The following is a 20,730-nucleotide window of genomic DNA, read 5'->3' as shown; positions in this document are numbered from 1 at the left end:
TTACAAATAATTAGTTTACGTTTATTAATAAATAATTTCAGCAACCTCGAAAACTCCCGAGTAATAAGTTTCAATCTAATTTCTTCGAATTAAAAAAAAATTGGTCCGCCATATTGGATCTACCATTTTGAATTTTGAACTATTTTAATAACATTTTCCAAAAGAATTCAATTATTTACCAATTTTTTATAAATTTCTTCGAATCAATTCAATTATCTTTAATTTTTTAATGAAATTTCTCGAAAAAATTAAAATATATTCAGAGAATTGAAAAAAAGTAGTTCTGAGAAATTCAATTATTTTGAAAAATTGAATTCAAATTTTTTAAAAAATTCTTTACAAAATTTAGTTAATAAAATTTGCAATACAATTCTTCTTAAAAAATCAATTATTTTCTCAAATAATACACTATTTATGGGATATTTCCTTTTCATAAATAATAAAATTTTTTTCGAGAATTCAATTTTTTAAAAAAATTATGATAAAATGCTTTATAAATTTCTAAAATTATAATAAAATTGATCATAGAATACAATTATTTTCGTAGAATATAACTTTGGAATATAATTATTGTCAAAATTGTTTGTAAAAATCCTCGAAACAATTCAATAATTTTGGTCAAAAATAAAATTCTTCAAAGCAATTCAATTATTTAAGAAATTTTAATAAAATTCTTCCCAAGAATTCTTTTCAAGAATAAACATTTTTTTTTTAAATAAAAAAGAATAAACTTTGAGAACATTCTTGAATTTGCAATTTTGTTTAAAAGAATTGTAAATTTTAATTTTTCAGCAATCGCTTTATTTTATCATTAAAGTATAGACTTTAGACTTTAATTTTAAAAAAATTCAATTAATTATCTTTATTTGTTTCAAAGTAATAATAAAATGCAAAAAAATGACCCAAAACTTCAACACCTGATTACTTCAATAATAAAATTTTTTTTTTTGAAAAATATTGTAGGGGGAAAAAGTGTACTCATATATATCTACCAAAAATCATAGATAACTTGAAAATTGAAGAGAAAAAATTTTCAAGTAGCCGGTTACACTTATTTTGGCCCTAAAATATTTTTGTAATTTTTTTTCTCTTTTTGAATATTCAATTGCACAATAATTTATGTCAATATTTACAATTTTTTTTTAATATCTTCAGGTTTGGTTTGTTTTAGATTTTATGAAAATAAATTTTATCCTTGTTTTTTTCTCGTTTATTTATAATTTTAACATTAAACATTGTTTTTAATATACAATTGATTTTTTTAAAACAAATAGATGTTTAAAGACATGTTCATTTATTTAAATTAGTAAAAATTTCGGGATATCAGAATTTTCACTCATTTTCCAGTGTAAAATTTGGATCGAGTTTTCACAATCCACTTCGTCTTGCACAAATGCCTCTGAAGCATATTCTACTACAGCATTGATTATTCTCGATACACTAAAATTTAATAAAGAAAATTAGAAGATTAATTTTTAATTGACAGATTACAATTTAGAAATTTCTGAAAATAATAAATTTTTATTACTTGAGCTCCATCTTTTCTACAATTCCTTTCACATTTATCTATGTTGCATCTTAGACCGTCACAGCATCGACGATTCACCCCACACTAAATTTTTTTTTTAAATTTCAAAATTTTAAATTTAAAGAAGTTAATAAAAAAGTTTAATTTTATTTGTCAAATAATTTAAAAGATTACTCAAATAGAATAGAAATTTGTATTACCAATCTCAGACTGCATTCAAAACTATTATCACCTCTATGTTCACATAGCCTTGATTCTCGGTCGCATACAAGTGGCGGGCAGCATGGAATATTCCCACTGCACTATAATTAAAAATTATTTTCAAATTTTTTAATTCCTCTCTAAAACTGAATCAGTGAAATTTGACTGAATTTCAGTGACTCTATTTTTGAGATTTCAATCAGTGGATTTTCACTGGATTTCAGTTAAAAAATGATTGAAACATTAGTTATTCTTTACTGGCGATTGTCCAAATGAAAAGTAACTGAAATTTGGAATATGAAAAATTAAATATAATAATAATGATAAAATAATAAATTAAATATGACTGAAATTTTCAGTAATTATTCAATTGTCAATTCAGTAAAAAATGACTGTTATTTGAGTAATTTTTATAACTATTTTTCAGTGTATTTTTACTGATTTAAATTTAAAGAGTAAAATTAAATTTTTTAATGTAATTTTGAAAAAAATAGAGAAATTTCAAACAAAGTCCAATTTTATTTTAGAAATGATTTGCAAAATTTTCAAAAATAATTTAATTTCTTTTACATGTTGTCCAGGTAGTAAGCAACGTTTTCTACAAATATTTCCTCTGCATTGGAGATTGGAACAACAATCTCCAATATCCCGAAACGCTAAAAATAATAATAATTAATTTACATTAATTAGAATTCTTTATATAATTTTAAATTCTTCTGAAAGTAGAAATAAAAAATAGAAACGTGCTTCTTGTTTCAAGTAATTAATAACTTACCATATTACCTTCAATCGTACATCGTTGGCTATTTACGGCTAAGATAAAAATCCCAATGCTCAAAAATACAAGAATAAAAGTTTTCATCTAAATTAAAAATTGTGTTTTTAATTCGAAATTCACTGTCAAATTCAGAATTAATTATTCCTTAAATAATAATTATTAATAATATTACCCTTCTTTTTTAATTGCTCAGATCGGTTGACCTGCTTAAAGTTGAATTTGAAACTTAATTTAAAAAAAAAATTTCTCACCGTTTATATACATACTCACAAAAGCGGAATTTTTTTTATTAAAAATTCAAATATATTCAGAGAAATGAAAAAATAGTTCTAATAAATTCATTATTTGAAAAATTAAAATAAAATAGTTTCAAAAAAATTTCGACAAAATTCTTTACAAGATTTAGTTAATAAAATTTTCAATAAAGTTCTTCTTAAAAAGCAATTATTTTCTCAAATAATACACTTTTTATGGGAATTAAATTATTTTAAAAAAATTTGAATATAATTCTTCGCAAGAAATCAATTTTATTTTCATAAATAAAATAATAAAACTAATAAATAATAAATAAAATAATAAAACTAATAAATAATAAATAAAATAATAAAAAAATTTTTTTTAATAATAAAATTGATGATAGGATACAATTATTTTCGTAAAACATAACGTTGGAATATAATTATTGTCAAAATTGTTTGTAAAAATCCTCAAAACAATTCAATAATTTTGGTAAAAAATAAAATTCTTCGAAGCAATTCAATTATTTAAGAAATTTAATAAAATTTTTCCCAAGAATTCAATTCTTTACAAGAATAAACATTTTCTCAGGAATTCAAAAATTTAATAAAATTCTTCGTCAAATTTCAATTATTTTCAATTTTTTAATAAAATTTCTCTATGGAATTTATTTTTTTTTTTAAATTTTAAAAAATTCTAAGAAATTAAATTATTGTTTAAAAAAATTTGAATAAATTCTTCACAAGAAATTAATTATTTTCATAAATAATAATATTTAATTATTGACGCCAATAAATATTATTTAATTCAATTAAATATTTAATTGATAATGGTCAAGTAATCAGTTATTTGAAGGAAATGAATTTTTTTTCAGTGTGTAATGCTGAATTAGCGAATGTCAACTATGATTTAATTTTCTAGCAATTTCTACTAATTTAGTTGTAATTTAATTTTGAATTATTTTTTGTTTGAGCAATTATTATTTTATAAAGTAATACTCTTTTCTTCAAACAGTTTTAAAAACATATCGACTGATATAATTTTTTTCTATTAAAGATAAATTAAATTTACAATAGGAAAATTGTTTTCTGTTGCAGTCTTTATTGATTATAATAATTTACAATCGAAAATTTCGATCAGAATGAAAGTGGTAAATTTTTAAAATAAATAGAATTTTCTTGAAAAGTTGAAATTGTACGTTCTGTTTTAGTTCATTTGAGGTCCTTAATAATTTTCTGGCCAATTGTAGGGGAAGTAAAATTGGAATTAACTTTAATCTTCGCTTCTTCCTGCACATCTACCTCTGTTGCATTGTCTACCACAGCATTGATTTGCCTCATTGCACTACAATTTAATAAAGGAAATTAAAAAATTAATTTTCAATCTACAGATTAATTAAAAATTTCTAAAAATAATAAATTTTTATTACTTCAGCTCCATTTGCTCTACATTCCCGTTCACATCTATCTCTATTACATCGCAGTCCAGTACAGCATGGATTATTTCGTCCACACTAAAATTTTGTTCATTACAAAATTTTTAATTAAAACTATGATAATAGAAAGTTGAATTGAATTTTAAATTATTTAAATTTTTTTTTCAAATGGAATAGAAATTTTGTATTACCGATTGTTGAGCATTTCTGCATTCCCTTTGACATCTTCCTCCATTGCAACGAAGATCATCGCAGCATGGACGATTAGCATTGCACTAAAAATTTTAACTTTTAATAATTTTCCATTTAAAGAAAAATAATAACAATTTTATTTTATTTAACAAATTATTTTTAAATTTTCCAAATAAAATAGAAATTTGTATTACCTGTTGGTTAAGTAGGCTACATTCCCTTTCACATTTATCTCTATTACATCTCAGACCATCACAACATCGAACATTTCGACCGCACTAAAATTTTTTAAAATTTAATATTTAATTTTAAAAAATGAATAACAATGTTAATTTTTATTAACATAATTAATAATTGTTTTAAAACTTTTTCAAAAAGAATAGATATTTTTAATACCTGTTGGTTCTCGCGTCTACATTCCCTTTGACATTTGCCTCCATTACAGCGAAGATCATCACAACATGGACGATTGGCATTGCACTAAAAATATTTTTAATTGAAAATAAATTAAAATCATCAGAAAATGGGGGACAATAAATTGCTGATAATTGACAATTGTTTCGTTAAAAATCCCGGGAAAATTAAAAAAAAATTTATTTAAACAAATTAATGAAAAAGTTTAATTTTATTTAACAAATTTTCAAATATAATAGAAATTTTTATTACCTGTTGCCCCTCTAAGCTGCAGTCTGGTTCACATCTATTTCTGTTACATCTAAGTCCTGTACAGCATCGACGATTTCCCCCGCACTAAAAAGTATAATTTATTATTCAGATTTTTTATTAAATTTTAAATTCTTCTTAAAAATAGAAACATACTTTTTGTTTCAATTAATTAATAACTAACCTGTTCATTTCGGTTTACACATTGTTGGCTATTGACGGCTACGACAAAAGCCCCAATGAACAAAAATACCAGGGTAAAAGTTTTCATCTAAATAAAAAATTTGTATATTTTATTCGAAATTCACTTTTTAATTCAGAATTGCTCTTTAAATAATAATCATTATTAATATTACCTTTCTTTTAATTGCTCGGCTTGGTTGACGTGTTTAAAGTTGAACTTGAAACTTAATTTAAAGAAAATTTCTCACCGTTTATATACTCACAAAAAATGTATTCTGTTTATTTATATTATTTTCAGTTGCAAAATTAACGTCAATTTGTTATTTTCTTTTTAAAATATCTTGTTTACTTCATTTTCTGAAAATTAATTTTATCCTTGTTTTTGTTGTTAGTGTATAATCGTTGATACAAATTTTTTCTTATATGTATGTGTCATTCCACGTCAAGTGAGCCCAAAACAGATTTTGATTAAAAAAATTTTCAGTTGGTGCAAAAATACATTTTGAATGCTTTGTGCCAAAAATTGAAAAACATTCAGTGCCGCTCAAAAGGATTTGCCCACTCTACGGCTTATAAAGACATTACAATAAGTTTTTTCACTGCGAGTTATGTGAAAGGTGTCTCAGCCCTAACCACTGACCAACCCTGACAACTCTTCCCTACGCCGTATAAAAAGTTTGCTGTTTTGATAAATAAGAAGAAAACAATTAATTGCGATGAAAACTTTTGAGTGATTTCAAATTTGAATTTTTTTTTTAAATTCACTTATTACAAATTTATTAATTTTTATTTATTAAGTTCTATTTATTTATTACTTTTTAGAACTTTAATAACATTCTTGGAACGAATTCAATTATTTGCATTAATAATAAAATTCTTTTTATAAATATATTATAATTCCTGCGAAGAATTATATAATTTTCGCAACTAATGAAATTCTTTGGAGAAATTTAATTATTTTCAATTCAATTTAAATTCTTCGAAGGAATTTAATTATTTTCATAAAAAATTTAATACAATTCTTTGTTAAAATAAAGTTTAATTATTACTTATTTTCAAAGATTTTTATGAAACTGTTTATTAGAATGCAACTATTTTCAATATAGTTTTAATTAAATTCTTTGACAGAATTTTTTTTTTTGTCAAAAACTTTAATGAAATTCTATAAAACAATTTAATTATTTTAAAAAATTCTCATTATATTCTTTTCAAGGACTCAATCAATTTTTAATTTTAATTTTCAATCAATTTTTAATAGAAAATTTTATGAAAATTCAATTATTTAAATCCTATATATATATTCAATTATTTATTTCATATATAGAATGAATTTTTTTACAAGGATTCAATTATTTTCGTTAATAATAAAATTCTTTTTAGGAATTCAATTATTTTCATAAATAATAAAACCCATTGGAAAATTTCAATTATTTTGAATACATAATAATAAATTAATATTTATTATTAAATATTGAAAATTAATATTTTCAATATTTTAATCGAATTTCTCGAAAAACGTAATTATTATTTTATTAATATTCGTCGAAAGAATTCAATTATTCAATAAAGTATTTATTTTTGTAATTAAATAATTGAATTCTCATAGAATTCTGTTAAATTAATTTTTTTGAAAAAGTTTAATTGAGTTTGTGTTTAAAAGTATTTTAAGTTTTTATTTTCTAACATTGGGTAAGTGCGTTAATTGCTGCGGATGCTTCAATTGCTGCGCGTTTGTGAAATGTGTTATTATTTATAACATAAAATGTTAATGTTTAAAAAACGTTGAAAAAATTATTTTTAACAATACTCGATACAATTGTCTATAAAGATATACATTTAAAATAAAATTACTTTAATTATTTAACTTTAAAAAATTTAAACACCACTTCTTTTATCATTGACTATATCATTCACTCTTGCTTCAATCACTGACTATTATATTTTTAATAAAGTACTTTATTTTTTAAAAAATTAATTTTAGTGTTTAATAAATGAATGTGTATGATATGTGTAAAATGAAATGAATTCTGTTAAAATATTTATTTTTTTAGTAAAATACAAAAAAAAATTTTATTTACAGTTTCGTCTGCAAAGCAAGTGCAGATATTGCGGAAGAGTAGACTCCTGCACTTCAGGCGATGATCGACTTCTCGTCGTCTTAAATAATTGAAAATGTAAGTTCTTTATATAAATTTTATGCATATTTATTATTTATTAATTACAACATGTTTTTGAATATAATTCATTCAGAAGTTAATAAAATATTGGTATTTAAAAAAGCAAACATTGAGGAAAATGTAGCTTTCTCCAATTTACTTTGTTAAAAAACTTTTCTTTAATTATTAAATTATTACAAAATTTCTTATAGAAAATATATTAAAATATATAATTGACATAATTTGGCTCAAAAAAACGTGTTAAAACTATAAAAATGAAAAAAAAAATTTTATGACACTACACTATAGTATATTTCCATGCATTTTTTTCCGCTGAATCTAAATTCAAAGTCAGAATTGACAGATTTGCTCAAAATTTTGAGATAAACTCAAAAAACGAATTAGAAGCATATAAATAAAAATTTAAAAAAAAAACGAAAAAAAACGAAAATTTTGAAAAGTTACTTTCGTATGTCAAAAATAGTTTTTCTACTATATTTCTTACAATAATGAATAAATATTAATGAAACTTCCGACAAACTTGCAGTATACCAAGTACAATAACTTGTCTATTGTGCGAAATTATTACGATTTACGGTTTTTAAACAAATTACAATTATTCATTACGCCCCGGTCTCCCCTACTCTTTTCTTCAAAATGTTTTAAAAACATATCGACTGATACAATTTTTTTTTCTTAGGGGCCGTACACAAACTACGTAAGGCATATTTTCAGAAATTTTGACCCCCCCTCCCCCCCATCGTAAGACATTTTCTATTCATTAGCGCCATTTTTTCTGCTGTTCGTAAGATTTAACTTGACCCCCCCTCCCCCCTTAAAGCCTTAAGTAGTTTGTGTATGACCCCTTAAAGATAAATTAAATTTACAATAGAAAAATTGTTTTCTGTTGCTTCTGTTTTTTTTTAAATGAATAGAATTTTCTTGAAAAATTGAAATTGTACGTTCTGCTTTAGTCCATTTGAGGTCCTTAAAAATTTTCTGGCCAGTCGTAGGGGAAGTTAAATTGGAATTAATTTTAATCTTAGCTTCTTCCTGCACATCTACCTCTGTTGCATTGTCTACCACAGCATTGTTTTGCCTGAATGCACTACAATTTAGTAAAGGAAATTAAAAAATTAATTTTCAATCTACAGATTATTTAAAAATTTCTAAAAATAAATTTTTATTACCTCAGCTCCATTTTCTCTACATTCCCTTTCACATGTACCTCTATTACATTCCAGTCCAGTACAGCATGGATTATTTCGACCACACTAAAATTTTGTTAAAATTTTTTAATTGAAATATGAAAGTAAATAGTTGAATTGCATTTTAAATTATTTAAAATTTTTTTCAAATAAAATAGAAATTTTGTATTACCGATTGTCGAGCATTTCTGCATTCCCTTTGACATGTTCCTTCATTGCAATAAAGATTATCGCAGCATGGACGCCTAAAATTGCACTACAATTTCTTTTTAACATTTAATAAATTTCAATTTTAAAAAAAAGTAAAAACTTTTTATTTCATTTTAAAAATTATTTTTAAATTTTCCAAATGAAATAGAAAATTGTATTACCGGGTCGCCACGCCTACAGCCCATTTTACATCTTCCTCCATCACATCTCAGACCACTACAACATTGATTACTTTGACAGCACTGAAATTTGTGAAAATTTAATATTTAATTTAAAAACATAAATAAAAATTTTAACATAATTGTTTTAAAACTTTTTCAAGAAGAATAGATATTTTTAATACATGTTGGTTCCTAGGTCTACATTGCCGTTGACATATTCCTCCATTACAGTAAAGATCGTCGCAACATGGTTTAGTAGCACTGCACTACAAATTTAAAAAATTTTTAATTTTAAATTTAAAAAATTTTCAAATAGAACAGAAATTTTTATTACCTGTCGTCCCTCAAAGCTACAATCCATTTCACATATGCCTTCGTCACATTTTAGTCCAACACAGCATCTACGTGTCGCACTGCACTAAAAAGTATAATTTATTAATTATATAGATCTTTATTAAATTTTAATTACTTCTGAAAAATAGAAACTTACACCTTGTTTCAAGTAATTAATAACTTACCCGTCTACCTTCATTCTCACATTCTTGGCTATTGATGGCTAAGACAAAAACCCCAATGGACAAAAATACAAGGGTAAAAGTTTGCATCTAAATAAAAAATTGTGTATTTAATTCGAAATTCACTACTAAATTTAAAATTGTATCTTAAATAATAAGTAATATTACCTTTCTTTTAATTGCTCAGATTGGTTGTTCTGTTTAAATTTGAACTTGAAACTTAATTTAAAGAAAATTTCTCACCGTTTATATACTCAAAAACAAAGTTTTCTGTTTATTTATATTATTTTTAGTTCGCAAAATTAAAGTCAACATTTTATTTTTTCTTTTAATATCTTGTTTACTTCGTTTTAAGATAATATTAATTTTATCCTTGTTTTTATTGTTTGTGTATAATCGTTGATACAAAATTTTTCTTATATACGTGTCATTCCACGTCATGTGATCCCAAAACAGATTTTGATTAAAAAAATTTTCAGTTGGTGCAAAAATACATTTCGAAATGCTTTGTGCCAAAAATTGAAAAATATTCAGTGCCGCTCAAAAGGATTTGCCCACTCTACGGCTTATAAAGACATTACAATAAGTTTTTTCACTGCGAGTTATGTGAAAGGTGTCTCAGCCCTAACCACTGACCAACTCTGACAACTCTCCCCCTACGTCGTATAAAAAGTTCGCTGTTTTGATAAATAAGAAGAAAAAAATAAATTGCAATGCAAATTTTTGAGTGATTTCAGATTTGAAATTTTCTTTAAAAATTCACTTATTACAAATTTATTAATTTTTATTTATTACTTTTTAGAATTTTAATAATATTCTTGGAACGAATTCAATTATTTTCATTAACCCTTTAACGACGAGATGTGCTACTTTTCAACATGAAATTCAATCTCTTACAATTAGTAGAAAAAAGCTATAAAAGTTTTTAAAAGTCCATACCCTACTATTTTTGGGGTCGCTCTTTCGAATGGTGTGGTCAAAATTTTCAAAAAATGATATTTAACCCTTGTTTTTTCAAAAATACTAAAAAAAGTCAAGTTTTTTTAATGTAATTTTTTTCAAAAGAATTTTTTCTGTGTCTTAACGCTTTTCAAATAGAACAAAAAGTATCAAAAACGTGTTCCCGATAGTTGTACTTGAAAAATATTCATTTCTAAATTTTATTTTTTTCGATTTTGAATTTAAAATGGCGCTTGAAGGACAAAAAATTTTTCTTATTTTACGTAAGATGACAAACTTTTTCAAAATTGCTCAAATCTGATTGAAATTTGTTGCTCAGGGGTTTTCGTGGTCGCTGATTACGAATCTGATGTCCATTTGCCAAAATTCAAAATGGCGGATCCAATATGGCGGATGACTTTTTAAAAAATTGATCGAATTCGCTTGAAACTCGTTACTCGGGGGTTATCGGGGTCGCTGGTTACGAATCTGATGTCAGTTTTTCAAAATTCAAAATGGCGGATCTAATATGGCGGACGAAATACAAAAATTGTTCAGATTTGCTTGAATCTTGTTACTCGGGGGTTTTTGGGGTAGCTGATTACGAATTTGATATCAGATTTTCAAAATTCAAAATGGCGGATCCAATATGACAGATGACTTTTTTAAGAATTAATCGGATTCGCTTGAAATTTGTTACTCTGCGGTTTTTGGGTTCGATAATGACGAGTCTGACGTTAGATTAAAAAAATTCAATATGCCGGATCCAGAATGGCGGACGAATTTTTCAAAATATCTCAAACCTGATTGAAACACGTTACTCGTGGGTTTTTGGAGTTGCTGGTTGCGAATCTGATGTTAGTTTTTCAAAATTCAAAATGGTGGAATCGATAAGGCAGACGAGGTGTAAAAAATATCCTTACCAATTCTTATAGCTATTTTATACCAAGCATTTTGAATTTTTAAAAACGAACATCGGATTCGCAATTAGTGGACCCGAAAACCCTAGAGTAACAAAATTCAACTGAATCCGACTAATTTTTTAATTTCGTCTGCCATATTCGTTCCGCCATTTTGAATTTTGAAAAACTAACATCGATTTTCTCGTACCATAGATCACTTTTAAATTTTCCTGTCACATATTGTGAAATATAGATAAGTTGATACTGGTAGAGTCAGAGCAAAAAGAGTATAGTAATTCCGCCATTTTGAATTTTTGGAATGTGACTTCATATTCGTAATCAGCCACCCTAAAAATACCACACTAACAAATTTCAAGCAAACCTGAGTAAATTAAAAAAATTAGTCTTTCATTATACTTTGGCCACTTTGAATTTGTTGAATCTAACGTCAGATTCGTCATTATCGAACCCAAAAACCGCAGAGTAACAAATTTCAAGCGAATCCAATCAATTTTTAAAAAAGTCATCTGTCGTATTGGATCCGCCATTTTGAATTTTGAAAATCTGATATCAAATTCGTAATCAGCTACCCCAAAAACCCCCGAGTAACAAGATTCAAGCAAATCTGAACACTTTTTGTATTTCGTCCGCCATATTAGATCCGCCATTTTGAATTTTTAAAAACTGACATCGGATTTGTAACCAGCGACCCCGAAAACCCCCGAGTAACGAGTTTCAAGCGAATCCGATCAATTTTTTAAAAAGTCATCCGCCATATTGGATCCGCCATTTTGAATTTTTGAAATCAGACTTCAAATTCGTAATCAGCGACCACGAAAACCCCTGAGTAACAAATGTCAATCAGATTTGAGCAATTTTGAAAAAGTTTGTCATCTTACGTAAAATAAGAAAAATTTTTTGTCCTTCAAGCGCCATTTTAAATTCAAAATCGAAAAAAATAAAATTTAGAAATGAATATTTTTCAAGTACAACTATCGGGAACACGTTTTTGATACTTTTTGTTCTATTTGAAAAGCGTTATGACACAGAAAAAATTCTTTTGAAAAAAATTACATTAAGAAAACTTGACTTTTTTTAGTATTTTTGAAAAAAGAAGGGTTAAATATCATTTTTTGAAAAGTTTGACCACACCATTCGAAAGAGCGACCCCAAAAATAGTAGGGTATGGACTTTTAAAAACTTTTATGGCTTTTTTCTACTAATTGTAAGAGATTGAATTTCATGTTGAAAAGTAGCACATCTCGTCGTTAAAGGGTTAATAATAAAATTCTTTTCATAAATGTATTACAATTCTTGCGAATAATTTTATAAATTTTCGTAACTATAATGAAATTCTTTGGAGAAATTTAATTATTTTCCATTCAATTTAAATGAAATTCCTTCAAGGAATTTCATTAGTTTCATAAAAAATTAAATACAATTCTTCGTAAAAATTTAATTATTACTTATTTTCAAAGATTTTTATCAAACTATTTTTGAGAATGCAGCTATTTTCAATATAGTTTTAATTAAATTCTTTGACAGAATTTTTCTTTTTGTCAAAAACTTTAATGAAATTCTACAAAACAATTTAATTATTTTTAAAAAATTATCATTATATTCTTTTCAAGAACTCAATTATTTTTAAAAATAATTGTAATAAAATTTTCCTAATGAATTCAATTATGTATTTTGGGAAACAAAGAATTGTTAAACTTCAGGGTTGCCACAAAAATTAATTTTCTTTTTCCTTGACTTTTTTCTGATTTTCAGACAAAATTTTGACTTTTTCCGCTGAATCTGAATTCAAAGTCAGAATTGACAAATTTGCTCAAAATTTTGAGAGAAACTCAAAAAACGAATTAGAACCATAAAAATAAAAAAAAATTTTTAACACTTTTAGCTTCAAATAGTTTTAAAAAACATATCTACTGATATAATTTTGTTTTTTAAAGGTAAATTAAATTTAGAATAAAAAAGTTATTTTGATTTGCAGTCTTTATTGATTATATAATATTTGTTGATCGAAGATTTCGATCAGAATTAAAGTTGTATCTTTTTTCTTGAATAGAATATTCTTGAAAAATTGAAATTATACATTCTTCGTTGTTTTAGTCCATTGAAGTCCTTAATAATTTTCTGGCCAATATTGTAGGGGTAGTAAAATTGGAATTAATGTTAATGTTCGCTTTTTCCTACACATCTACCTTTTTTGCATTTTTTACCACAGCATTGATTTGACTCACGACACTGCAATTTAATTCAGAAAATTTTGAAAATTAATTTTTAATTGACAAATTGTTTAAAAATTTCTAAAAATAATAAATTTTTATTACCGCTGCTCCATTTGCTCTACATTCAATTTCACACTTATGTCTATTACATCTCAGTCCAGTACAGCATCGATTATTCCAATCACACTAAAATTTGGTTAAAATTAAAAAAATTTTAATTGGAAAATAAAAATAAATAGTTGAATTCGATTAAAGAAATTGCACAAAATATTTTGCAAGTAGAATAGAAATTATACCTTTTGTCCAGAATTTCTGCACTGCCTTTGACATCTTCCTCCTTTACATTGAAGATCATCACAGCATGAACGATCCCCACTACACTAAAAATTTTGTTAAAATTTAATAATATTTAATTTAAACAAATTAATAAAAAAGTTAAAACATATTTAACAAGTTTTTAAAAGTTTTTCAAGTTGAATGAAAATTTTTATTACCTTTTGGTTTAGAAGGGTGCAGTCCCTTTCACATTTATCTTTATTGCAGCGAAGGCCATTACAGCAACGAATATTTCGACCGCACTAGAATATAAAAAAATAAATAAAAATGTTAAATTTTATTTACATAATTGTTTTAAAGCTTTTTTTTTAAGAAGAATAGATATTTTTAATACCTGTTGGTTCTCGCGTCTACATTCCCTTTGACATTTGCCTTTTGTGCATCGAAGATCGTCGCAACACGGACGGTTCCAATCACACTAAAATGTTTGTTAAAATTTAAAAATTTGTAATTGAAAATTAATTAAAATCATGAGAAAATGGGGGACAATAAATTGCTGATAATTGACAATTGTTTCGTGAAAAATTCCGGGAAAATTTGAAAAAAAATTTATTTAAACAAATTAATAAAAAAAAGTTAAAAAATATTTAATAAATTGTATTAAAAATTTTTTCAACTAAAATGGGAATTTTTATTACCTGGTTTCCCTCTAGGCTGCATTCTCTCTCACATCTTTCTTTGTTACATTTTAATCCAACACAGCATCGATTATGGCGACCGCACTAAAAAGTAAGATTAATTTATTAATCAGATATTTCATAGAACTTTAATTTCCTCTGAAAAATATAAACATACTTTCTGTTTCAAACATAATTATAACTTACCCGTCCATTTTCGTTCACACATCCAAGACCATTGACGGCTACGACAAAAGCCGCAATGCACAAAAATACAAGGGTAAAAGTTTTCATCTATAAATAAGAAATTTAGTATTTAATTCAAAATTCACAATTAAATTAAATTCAGAATTATTCCATAAATAATAAGTAATAATGAAGTAATAAAAGTTAAGTAGTATTACCTTTCTTGCTTAGATTGGTTCTTCTATTTAAAGTTGAACTTGAAACTTAATTCTAAGAAAATTTCTCACCATTTATATACACAAAAAAATGGCACTTGTTTATTTATATTATTCACAGTTTCAAAATTAATGTCAATATTTTGAATTTTTTTAAGATATCATGTTTACTTTATTTTATGAAAATTAATTTTATCCTTATTTTTGTCAAATCGTTGAAAACAAATTTTTTCGTATATTGGTCATTTCAAATCAAGTGAGTCACCCATCTGCCCAAAATAAGTTTTGATCAACAAATTTTTCAATATGTACAAAATTCAAGTTGAAAAAGACCTTTCGAATGCCCTGTGCTAAAAATTAAAAAAACAAAATGTCGGACTAATTCGACTGAAACTTATTACTCTGGGGTTTTCGAGATCATTGAAAACGATTATAATAGATTTTAAAAAATTTGAATGGTAAATATAATGCCATATAAAAAAATATTTGCATTCTATAAATATTTTCAATCAACTATAAATTTTCATTCTACTGAAAAATGTTATTTAGGAGTTTTTGACGTCGTTTAGTACTCTATAAATCTGAATTATTTAAAAATAATCGTAATTTGTTAGTGACAAGTCAGTCGCTGATTAAATAATAATACTTAACTAATCAAACAGTTCATAAAAACTAATTATATAATTTAAATTCACTTGTAGGTTATTTAAAATTCTTTTTATTTGTAAGTAATTTATTTATAGTAAAATTTAACTATTTCTGCAGTAATTAATTTACAAATAATAATTTAGGATTGCCACAGGTCAGGGAATTTAGGGAAAAGTCAGGAAAATTAAAATTGGTCAGGGAAATCAGGGAAAAGACAATAATTTCTTTTTAAATAACTTAATTATTCAAAAACTTTAATAAAGAATTTTATTTTATTTAAGATTCTTATACGTGCAGAGCCCTTAATACAAAAAAAAAACGTTTATGAAAAATAAGTAAATACTGTCGCAAATTAATTTACATACAAGGTTTTGTGACTCAGGTACTAGCAAATCTTCAAATGTTCGACATAAACAACTAAAACAACTAAAAGTATCAAGGGATGCGCAAGGAGGAATTTAGAAACGCACTCTATAATTAAAGAAAAATAACCAAAATTCACAAGTAAATGTTCAAGTGTTTTACAGTTCATAGAATTGAAAAAAAAAGTTCTGAGAAATTTAATTTTTCGAAAAATTTAAATAAAATTCTTTTAAAAATTTTAATATTTAAAAAAATGTCGACAAAATTCTTTACAAGATTTAGTTAATAGAATTTTCAATAGGTACAATTCTTCTTAAAAATTAAATTATTTAAAAAGAATTTAAATAAAATTCTTCGCAAGAAATCAATTTTATTTCCATAAATAATAAAATTTTTCTCGAGAATTCAATTATTTAAAAAAATTTTGATAAAATGCTTTATAAATTTCAAAAATTGTAATAAAATTATTGACCATAGAATACAATTATTTTCGTAAAATATAAACTTGAAATACAATTATTGTCAAAATTGTTTGTAAAAATCTTCGAAACAATTCAATAATTTTCGGAAAAAATAAAATTCTTCGAAGCAATTCAATTATTTAAGAAATTTTAATAAAATACTTCACAAGAATTCAATTCTTTTCAAGAATAAACATTTTCACAGGAATTCAATAATTTAAAAAAAATTTAATAAAATTCTTCGTCAGATTTTAATTATTTTCAATTTTTTAATGAAATTTCTTGATGGGATTACATTTTTTTTTTTTGAAAAGTTTTAAAAAATTCTGAGAAATTGAATTATTATTTTAAAAAATTTGAATGAAATTCTTTATAAGAAATTAATTATTTTCATAAATAATTATATTTAATTATTGACTTTAATAAATATAATTTGATTCAATTAAATATTTAATTGATAATAGTCAAGCAATTGGTTATTTGAATGAAATAAATTTTTTTTCAGTGTGTAAATCTGAATTAGCGAATGTCAACTAGTATTTAAATTTATATCAATTTCTTCTAATTTAGTTGTAATTTAATTTTGCATTTAATTTTGTTTTAGAAATTATTCTAATTATCAAGTAGTACTCTTTTCTTCAAAAAGTTTTAAATAAATATCGACTGATACAATTCTTTTCTCTTAAAGATAAATTAAATTTACAATAGAAAAATTGTATTCTCTTGCAGTCTTTATTAATTATCAATTATAATAATTAGTTTACAATAATCGAAAATTTCGATCAGAATAAAAGTTGTATATTTTTTTTTATTAAATGGAATAGTCACGAAAAAGTGAAATTGCACATTCTTAATTGTTTTGGTTCATTGAAGTCCAAGTTTTCTAGACAATTATTTTAGGGGATTTGAAATTGTAATTAATTTTAATCTTAGTTTTGTCTTTGGCATCTTCCTCCGTTACATCTAAGATCTTCGCAGCAAGGACGATCTGCACTGCACTAAAATTTTTGTTAAAATTTAGTAATTTTTTTTTATTCAATTTTTTTTAAATTCAATTTAAGAAAATGGAATTATATTTAACAAATTGTTTAAAAACGATTTTAAATATAGAATAGCAATTTTTATTACCTGTTCATTTTCTAGGCTACAGTTGGCTTCACATATTTGCCTATTACATCTCAGACCATCACAACATCGACGATTCCGATCGCACTAATTTTAATTTAAGAAAAATAATAAAAAAGTTGAATTTAATTTAAATAATCTTTATGAACTTTTTTCAAAAGGAATAGAAATTTGTATTACCGATTGCCTATCACGTCTGCATTCTCTTTCACATCTTCCTCCTGTACATCGAAGATCATCACAACATGGACGGTTCGCGTTGCACTAAAATTTTTTTTAAAATTCAATAATTCTTAATTGAAAATAAATTAAAACCATTAAATAATAGTAGGGGACAATAAATTGCTGATGATTGACCATTGATTCGTGAAAAATTTTGGGAAAATTCAAATAATTTTTAATTTAAACAAGTTAATAAATAAATTTTGTTTTATTTAACGAATTGTTTAAAAAAAAATTTTAAATAGAATAGAAATTTTTATTACCTGATCTCCCTCTAGGTGGCAGTCACGTTCACATCTTTCTCTATTACATCGAAGTCCAACACAGCATCGATTATTTCGATTACACTAAAATTTTGAAAATTTTTAATTAAAAAAAATGATAATTAAAAGTTAAATTGTATTTTTCAAATTAATTAAAATCTTTTTCAAATAGAATATAAATTTTTTATTACCTGTTGTCCATCGTTTCTGCAATTCCTTTGACATCTTCCATTGTTACATTGAAAATCTTCACAACATGGACGATCTGCACTGCACTAAAAATTTTGTGGTAATTTTCAATTTTTAAATTGAAAATTACAAATTGTAATTTGGATTTTATTTAACAAATTGTTGAAAATTTTTCAAATAGAATAGAAATTTTTATTACCTGTTGGTTTAGTAGACTACAGTCCCTTTGACATCTTGCACTATCACATCTTAATCCATCGCAGCATCGAATGTTTCGACCGCACTAAAATTTTTTAAAATTTAATATTTAATATTTAATTTAAAAAATAAATAAAAATGTTAAAATAATTGTTTTAAAACTTTTTCAAGAAGAATAGATATTTTGAATACCTGTTGGTTCTCACGTCTACATTCCCTTTGACATCTTCCTCCATTGCAACGAAGATCGTCGCAGCATGAGCGATTGGCATCGCACTAAAAATTTAATTATTCATTTAAACAAGTTAATATAAGTGTTTAATTTTATTTAAAAAAATTGTTTACAATTTTTTTTTAATATAATAGAAATTTTTATTACCTGTTCTCCCTCTAAAGTACATTCTCTTTCACACCTATTTCTGTTACATCTAAGTCCGTCACAGCATCTTCGATTCCGATCGCACTAAAAATTATTTATTATTTAGATTTTTTATTAAATTTTAAATTCTTCTTAAAAATAGAAACGTAGGTACTTCTTGTTTAAATTAATTAATAACTTACCCGTCCATTTTCGTTCGCACATTCTTGGCCGTTGACGGCTACGACAAAAGCTCCAATGCACAAAAATACAGTGAAAGTTTTCATCTAAATATAAAATTCCGCATTTAATTCGAAATTCACTATTAAATTTAGAATTGTTTCTTATTTAGAAAAAATTTATTAAGTAAAATTACCTTTCTTTTTGTTGCTCAGATCGGTTGTTCTGTTTAAAGTTGAACTTGTAACTTAATTTAAGGAAAATTTCTCACCGTTTATATACTCACAATAATATTGTATTTTTTTATTTATATTATTTTCAGTTGCAAAATTAACGTCAATTTGTTATTTTTTAAAGAAATATCGTTTTCTTTTCCTTTATTTTTTGAAAATTTATTTTATCCTCGTTTTTATGTTGAATTTATATTTTGTCTTAAATATACAATTGAATTTATTTTAAAGAAATGGATTTTCATTGGTGAAAAGTCCAGAGATTTAATTTCATAGAATTTTTTACAAGTGAAACTAATTCTTTGTAGCAATTTCTACAAATTTAGTTGTAATTAAATTTAATTTAATTTAGTTTTAGTAATTATTCATTTAAGTCCGTAAAAGTTCGTTTTCGTTTTCGTAAAAGTTCGTTAATAAATAAATAAATCCGTAATTTGATTAAAAAAAGATGAAAAGTTCGTAAATTGTGCGATATAATTTGCAGAATTTTAGAGAAATTACAAATGATTGCAGAAATTCAATTATTTTTAAAAATCATAATATTCTTCGCACAAATTCAATTATGTTCAAAAATTTTTCAAATGTCTCATTAAAATTTCAATTATCTTTAGTAGAAATAATTAAATTCTTCTCCGAAATTAAATTATTTTCAAAAATTTTCCTCAATTCAATGATTTTCAATATCTACTATTTTCATAAAATTTTCCAAAAGCATTCAATTATTTAAAACAAAATTTAATAAAATTCTACACAAACTTTTCATTATTTTCAGAAGATAATAAAAATTTTACAAGAATTTCATTATTTACAAATTTTTTTTATTTTTTCGCAATCATTCAATTATTTTCATAAATAATAAAATTTTTAAGGGAATTCAATTATTTTCGTAAATAATAAAATTCTTTTTAGGAATTCCTCGAATTTTAATCGAATTCCTCCAAAAAAATTAAATTTTAGAAATAATTGAATTTTGAAAAGATTTAAGATTAAAATCTTTGTAAATTTGAATTTTTCATATTTTTAACTAACAATTATGTGGAATTAATTTTTTTTGAGAAACTTTAATTGTGGATTTTTTTTTGAAATTATTTAAAGTTTTTATTTTCTAATATATACCTATTTAATTGTGAGGAATTTACGAATAATTGAAATTTTGTAAAATTGAATTGTAAACAAATGAATTTGAAAATTCTCAAAGAACTTTTTCAAAAATTATTAAAAATAGTGGATTTATAGAAGATGTTTATTTAAAAACACGAAAAAAAATTCAATTTTGTAAAAGTTAAAAATTATTTCAAAAATTCAATTATTTTCAAGAGTAACAATATTCTTCACAACAAAAATTACAATTCATTACAAAGTAATAGTTTTTAATAACAGAGAAATATCAAATAATAACAAATTTTTAATATTTGGTGCAATTTTCTTTAATATAATATTTAATTTAATTAATAATTACTAGAGTAGAACACAATTTTGAGTTAAAATAATATAAAAAAAATAAATTTTGCCTATATTATATTTTTAAAAATATTGCAATGCCGAGAAACATTTAACGAAGATTTGAAACTATGAACGATTAATTAAAATTAATTAA

At 24.1% G+C, this 20,730-nt stretch overlaps 4 protein-coding genes across 4 annotated transcripts; all 4 read right to left on the bottom strand.

Moving 5' to 3' along the window:
• Positions 1 to 1,368: 1,368 nt before the first annotated feature.
• LOC122499486 (egg protein CP422-like) lies at positions 1,369 to 2,771 on the bottom strand. Its single transcript, XM_043607868.1, has 5 exons — positions 2,759 to 2,771; positions 2,300 to 2,385; positions 1,729 to 1,830; positions 1,529 to 1,612; positions 1,369 to 1,440 (listed from the first exon to the last, which is right to left on the bottom strand). The coding sequence occupies exons 1-5, from the start codon at positions 2,769 to 2,771 to the stop codon at positions 1,369 to 1,371; spliced, it is 357 nt and encodes a 118-aa protein (XP_043463803.1).
• Positions 2,772 to 3,825: 1,054 nt separating this feature from the next.
• On the bottom strand, positions 3,826 to 9,646 carry LOC122499468 (keratin-associated protein 5-1-like). Its single transcript, XM_043607848.1, has 8 exons — positions 9,636 to 9,646; positions 5,219 to 5,305; positions 5,038 to 5,121; positions 4,768 to 4,851; positions 4,566 to 4,649; positions 4,371 to 4,454; positions 4,174 to 4,257; positions 3,826 to 4,088 (listed from the first exon to the last, which is right to left on the bottom strand). Exons 2-8 carry the CDS (start codon positions 5,303 to 5,305, stop codon positions 4,017 to 4,019), a joined length of 579 nt encoding a protein of 192 aa, XP_043463783.1. The 5' UTR covers positions 9,636 to 9,646; the 3' UTR covers positions 3,826 to 4,016.
• Positions 9,647 to 13,308: 3,662 nt separating this feature from the next.
• LOC122499466 (wnt inhibitory factor 1-like) lies at positions 13,309 to 14,932 on the bottom strand. The gene is made up of 8 exons (XM_043607846.1): positions 14,900 to 14,932; positions 14,703 to 14,789; positions 14,517 to 14,600; positions 14,213 to 14,296; positions 14,037 to 14,120; positions 13,839 to 13,922; positions 13,645 to 13,728; positions 13,309 to 13,558 (listed from the first exon to the last, which is right to left on the bottom strand). The coding sequence occupies exons 2-8, from the start codon at positions 14,787 to 14,789 to the stop codon at positions 13,487 to 13,489; spliced, it is 579 nt and encodes a 192-aa protein (XP_043463781.1). The 5' UTR covers positions 14,900 to 14,932; the 3' UTR covers positions 13,309 to 13,486.
• A 2,243-nt stretch (positions 14,933 to 17,175) lies between these two features.
• On the bottom strand, positions 17,176 to 19,134 carry LOC122499465 (tenascin-like). The gene is made up of 10 exons (XM_043607845.1): positions 19,100 to 19,134; positions 18,927 to 19,010; positions 18,745 to 18,828; positions 18,558 to 18,641; positions 18,367 to 18,450; positions 18,170 to 18,253; positions 17,979 to 18,062; positions 17,674 to 17,757; positions 17,497 to 17,580; positions 17,176 to 17,366 (listed from the first exon to the last, which is right to left on the bottom strand). Exons 2-10 carry the CDS (start codon positions 19,008 to 19,010, stop codon positions 17,298 to 17,300), a joined length of 741 nt encoding a protein of 246 aa, XP_043463780.1. The 5' UTR covers positions 19,100 to 19,134; the 3' UTR covers positions 17,176 to 17,297.
• Between the last annotated feature and the right edge of the window lie 1,596 nt (positions 19,135 to 20,730).

This window comes from Leptopilina heterotoma, unplaced genomic scaffold (genome assembly GCF_015476425.1).
Source record: "Leptopilina heterotoma isolate Lh14 unplaced genomic scaffold, ASM1547642v1 Lhet_168, whole genome shotgun sequence".
NCBI lineage: Eukaryota > Metazoa > Arthropoda > Insecta > Hymenoptera > Figitidae > Leptopilina > Leptopilina heterotoma.
This window is presented reverse-complemented; position numbering and strand designations above follow the sequence as displayed.